Source organism: Propithecus coquereli, unplaced genomic scaffold (genome assembly GCF_000956105.1).
Source record: "Propithecus coquereli isolate 6110/MARCELLA unplaced genomic scaffold, Pcoq_1.0 Scaffold646, whole genome shotgun sequence".
Lineage (NCBI taxonomy): Eukaryota > Metazoa > Chordata > Mammalia > Primates > Indriidae > Propithecus > Propithecus coquereli.
This window is the reverse complement of record NW_012152463.1, coordinates 356,764-362,594: the sequence shown is the minus strand read 5'-3', so window position 1 is coordinate 362,594 and position 5,831 is coordinate 356,764. Positions and strand designations below refer to the sequence as shown.

At 33.2% G+C, this 5,831-nt stretch overlaps 1 protein-coding gene across 1 annotated transcript in view; it reads right to left on the bottom strand.

Annotated features, from left to right (window-relative positions):
• Nucleotides 1–5,831, bottom strand: part of RPS6KA5 (ribosomal protein S6 kinase, 90kDa, polypeptide 5) — a 100,389-nt gene that overhangs the window by 45,811 nt on the left and 48,747 nt on the right. The window contains exon 2 of the mRNA XM_012660001.1: nucleotides 1,501–1,616. Coding sequence (XP_012515455.1) covers nucleotides 1,501–1,616 — 116 coding nt within the window. The remainder of the gene's footprint in view (nucleotides 1–1,500; nucleotides 1,617–5,831) is intronic.

The window sequence follows — 5,831 nt, the reverse complement described above, 5'->3', positions numbered from 1 at the left end:
TTTGTTTTTACCCACATTTATGATGATTTCTACCATTGTTTTTATATTGTAAAGAATTACATCTAATACTCTTAATCATAAATTTCAAAGGTCTTTGCAGCCTATTCCTGGGTCCAATTTGTTTCTTTTATAAAGATGTTTTAACTATTTTATATCCTACAAAAATAACCACAGGCATAAAGCTTGTCACCTAGTGAAAATTTTGTCAGAAGAAGAACACACATCTGTCTCACGACCTCAGTTCCGCTCCCTGCTTTGTTGCTCCTCTCTTCCCTTTCTCTCCACTGTATTGCAGCCTGGACCCCCACTGCCTTCTCACTTTCTCTCCTCGTCCTCAGACATTTTTCATTTACTCTTCTTAAGATTCCTATTCCGAACCATCTCCCTCGACCCCCCGACCCAGTGTTGTTTCTGTTCTGGGCTAGATCTACGCTTTTCTTGATCACTGCCGTTTTCCCTTATATCTTCCCACCATCTTTTCTCACAGCCTCTCTCATTTATTATCTCCATCTTGCTACCCTAATCTCCCTGCCCCTTTAGAAATTTCACCCTTCTTCCTTACTTTTCCCTTCAATTCTCTCCCTTTTTTTTCCTATGCTCTTTAATCAGCATTTTAATCTCTATTTAGCTTAAGCTAGTATAGGACCTGCGTATGACATAACAAAGAAGAGTAGCTTCATGATGCACCTGAATTGTCCTAATTTAGTGACTCTAACATTGGTCTCCTTAGGGTCTCACACACCTTCGGTAAAAATTATTTGAGTATTTTCTATCTCTACGGAAAAACACATAAGCCCAATCTACATAATGACTTTGCTTCCACAATAATATTTTCTCATTATGAAAAAAAAGTCAAAATTTCTTGGACCGATAATATTAAAAAAGTTTAAACTGATTTTTGTAGAGTTCAGACAGAGTCATGAACATGAATTCCATTTAAAGTTTTTATAATGGTACCAGCGTAGTACCATGCTACATGGAAATAATGGAGGAGGAGGAGGGATGGGGTGGGGACAAGAGAGGGTGTCAGGGACAAAACAAATGGAAAAGCAAGCCAGAGTGGAAGAGTGGGAAATAACTCTCATTCACCAACCTAATCAGGAAATACCTGAAAACGTACAGGCAGAGTTTGCAATAGAGTAAGTTACAATTAAGAAAATAAATATTATAATTTATGGTTTCATTTTATAGGTTATTTTAAGAATCAGAAGCTTTTATTCTAATGATACTTTGTAATAAATAAACATTTGGATTTTTCATGAAGAAAGCCAAAAATTGCTCAGATTCTATCTTTTTAATCTGCATCACAGCAACTATAATAGGAAAGTAGACTTTTAAAAAGGGAACTATAAAATTGAGAAAATTGGCGACGTTCTAAAGTGTGCTTTCCCAGGCTCCACCAAGACAATGACATATAAAAACATTAGCTCTTTTAGCTCCATCATTACCTCAGTTACTAGATTTTTCAAAAAAAGAAACCGCAAAGATGAAGTGTCTTACCTTGTGGAGATGTTCAAGGGCAAGCACAATCTCTCCAATGTAGATCTGCACCTCGTGCTCCGTGAAACGCTCTCTTTGAGAAAGATGAGTAAAAAGTTCTCCACCATTTATATAATCTAAAAATGAAATATATTTTTTCTTTCTTTGACTTGTATTCATAAATGAAAGACAGTATTTCCTTTATTAACCATAAGGCACTGATTCTAATATATCGCTTTTTGTACAATTCTTAACATAGAGTATACAGTTTCAAATAGATACAGTACTAGATTTGCATATTAATTTTGTAAGACAATGTCTACCTTAAACCACAATCAAATGAATTTGCAAAGAGTACTGCTGTTAAAACTATTACATAAAACCCACATATATTTAAATACATTTTCCCAAATATAGCATCTCAGAAACCTTTGCCATCACCATACGATGATGGATACTTAATTTACTTTGGAATACCAAAATATCAGCCACTGGGAAACCAAAACAAAAAGCACAGAAGTCCCAGCCTTTCATTTGTAATAGTTTCCAGTCACTATTTTTAAGACCTACAAGTAGATTCCCTATTTTCCAGAACTGTCTGTGTGTACTTACAAAAAATTATATTAGGCAGCAGGTAGCCTTCTTACTGCTCCAGTTAGCCACAAAGTAACAGTAGTACAACTTGGCCAAATCAAAGATTCTGAAACTAGAAGATTCTCCTTTCCCTTTCAATTTGTCCTATTTATCCAACAGGAATAATGATATAGGAAAAAAAAGGCTACATTAAGAAATAAATAAGGGAGCTGGTAAATTAAAAAAAAACCAGCCTATTATGTTAATAATTGACTTCAATAAGACATTTATTGATAAACTGAAAACTTATTTCATTATTCATTATTTTAGGAAACAACTATACAAAGTAATATTAGAAACTGCTCAAAATCCTATGGAATAATAAACATTTTGCTAAATAAATGTTGCAAAAAAATTTTAAAATTTTAAATTTCACCAGAAACTAACCACTGCTACATTAACACACAATATTGATGTGTGAGAAACAATTTATCTCTAGAAAATAATCATAAACACAGTTTAAAGCTTTTCTCGTGAAAAATCTGAAAAGCATATATCTCAAGTATATTCACTCGTTAAGTAAGTATACCACAATTTGATAAAAGAATAGAGCAAATTCTTCATGAACTTCCCAATTTTTGTTTTATCTTGCCCATTTATCTTTCAATTCCAAAAAGCAGATACAACAGAATTAAAGAATTCTAATAGCTAGTTGTTTCGCAAAATATTTTACAAACCACATGTCAGCAAAAAAGCATTTCCCTTTTAAGGTTTTTGTATTTTGCCAAGGAGTTTTAATTATATGTGAACACAAAGCTAATAACTAAAAAGGTGTAAAGGAACACAGTATTCCTGCAAACTAACAATGAATTTTTTTCTACTTTAAAGTAGTTATTTACTTAAACCCAATACTGGTGTTTATGCAGGTACGGTTTCCATAGACAGTCACGACACAGAAATAGGCACCCATATATCAACAGACACACCTGCACAGCCTTAAATTCGATCATTTCATCTTCCATGGCTCCTCCAGCAGAATTGATCACTTCCTCATATGTTACCACCATACTCATTAAAGACTTCTATCACTGCAATTTTCTCACTGTACTGCAAATTTTTATTTGTATACTTGCTTTCTCTGCTAAAGTTAAGATCAATATATTCAGCATATACCCAACATAGTACCTACATGCAGTAAGCACTCACTAGATGCTTACTGTACTAATTAATAATTGAACACAAATTCTTTATATTGGAATACACGTTAAATACGGTCTCTGGAAAAATCATGCTGAAACTCGAAAGGCCAGTCCATTATTAAAAAAAAAAATGTTAATGTACTCCTGTCTCAGATGCACCATGACACAGTCAAAAGAACCAGGGTTTTGTAGTTGATAGACCTGCACTACACAATGGCTCCACTGCTGTCCTGCCCTGAGCAAATTAAGCCTCTCTGAGCTTCAGTTATCTATAAAACAGGTATAATAACCACTTATAAATTATTGTTGCTTGGGACATAGAAATTGTTTTATTTTCCATTTACTGGGAGATTGAGAAAAGCAACTACAAATTTTAGGAGACAAACCTAAAACATCAAGTAATCTAATTGCTACTTTTGGAACAGATTGACCTGACAGCCCAAGGTAAGGATTTGACATTCAATAAGTTGTTTCAATTTTTTGGGTGGTTATATGTTATATACTTTACAAGGTGAACAGCAAACTCTATCTGAGGGTCCAGGCTGTAGCAGTGGAAAGTAGATACCGAGGCTGCCAAAGGAATATAACGACAGAAGCTATGACACCTGGAGTGTCATTATGAGGTAAGTGCTATAATCAACGGCAGAGATATGAGAGGCTAGTGGGAATCTGTAAAAGGTAGCACTTGGTACTCTCAGTCATCATAATTTTGTTGTACTGTTTGGCATGTCATAGTATTTCATGATCTTAAGTTGTCATCTTCCTAAATGACAATATTGTTTAGCATCTTTCTATGACTTATTAGACATTTCTGTATCTTATGTTGTGAAGTGTACCTATTAAACGTTTGTGTGGGGTTTTGCCCTTTTGGGTTTATTCTTTTGAGATGTAATTCACATACCATGAAATTAACCAACTTGAAGTGTAAAATTCAATGGTTTTTAGTATATTCAGAGTTGTGTAACCATGACCGTAATCAACTGCAAAACATTTTCATACTCTACTGTACCCTAGAAATTCTAATTTATCTATTTTATTTAGTTGCTTGTGCTTTTAGTGTCATATCTAAGAAACTATTGCCAAAAACAATGTCACAAAAATTTACCCTAATGTTTTCTTTTAAGACTTTTCTAGTTTTAGCTCTTACCTTTATTATTTGATCCATTTTGAGTTAATTTTGGTATATGTTGTGAGGTATGGGTCTGACTTCATATTTTTGCATGTAGCTATCCAGGTGTCTCAGCACCATTAGTTGAAAGACTGTTCTTTCCTCGCTGTCACCTTTGTTGAAAAATCTACTAACTGCAAATGTGAGGATTTCTGGATTCTCAATTCTATTCCACTAATCTATATATTAGTGCCACACTTTCTAGATTACTGTAGCTTTAGTAAATTCTGAAATCAGGAAGTATAAGTTTTCCAATTTTATTCTTTCTTTTTAAAACTATTTTAGCTATTCTAGGTCCCTTTATTTTCCATATGGATTTTACGATCAACATGTCAATTTCTACAAAGTTTTGAGAAAGTTTATGTTAAATCTGTAAATCAATTTGGGAAGTATTGCCATCTTAACAATTTTAAGTCTTTAAATCCATGAATATGGGAGTGTATTGGTGATATAGTGATGAGTACAGCTGTCTCCAATCCATGAACATGGGATGTCTTTCCATTTATTTAGATCTTCTTTCATTCTTTCAACAATGTTTGTAGTTTTCAGAGTATAAGTTTTGCACTTCTTTTGTTAAAAGTATTCCCAAGTATTTTATTCTTTTGATCATAAATAGTTTTCTTAATTTCATTTCAGGTTGTTCATTGTAAATAAATAGAAATACAATTAATTTTTATATCTTATGTCCTACAATTTTCCTGAACTTGCTCTAGTAATTTTTGTAATGTATGGATTTTTGTAATGTAATGAATTCCTTAGGACTGCCTATTTACAAGATCATGTCATCTTTAGAGTTTTTCTTTTTCCTTTCTAACCTGAAGGCCTTTACTTGCCCATAATTTTGAATGAAGTGATGAGAATGAATATTCTTTCCTTGTTTCTGATTTTAGGGGAAAGTGTTCAGTCTTTCACCATTAAGTATTATGTTAGCTGTGAGTTTTTCATAGATGGCTTTATTAGGTTGAGAAGTTCACTTCTATCCCTACTAATGAGTGTTTTTTATCATGAAGGAGTGTTAAATTTTGGCAAAAGCTTTTTCTATGTCTATTGAGAGGATCATATGGTTTTTGTTATTGAGTTTTTTTAATGGTCTGGCATATGGTCTGCCCTAGAGAATGTTCCATGTGCACTTAAGAAAAATATGTATTCTGCAGTTGGTCTTTAAAGATTTCTATAGATGTCTGTTATATCTAGGTGGTTTGTAATATTGTTCAAGTCTTCTATTTCCTGGCTGAATCTTTTTACATTATTGAGAATGGGATATGATTATTGAATTCTCTATTTCTCCCTCCATTTCTTTTGGTTTTTTGTTCATGTATTTTGGATCTACATTGTTAGGTACATATAGTCGGCTCTCTGTATCCATGGGTTCCACACTGACAGACTCAACCAACCATGGATCAAAAATATTT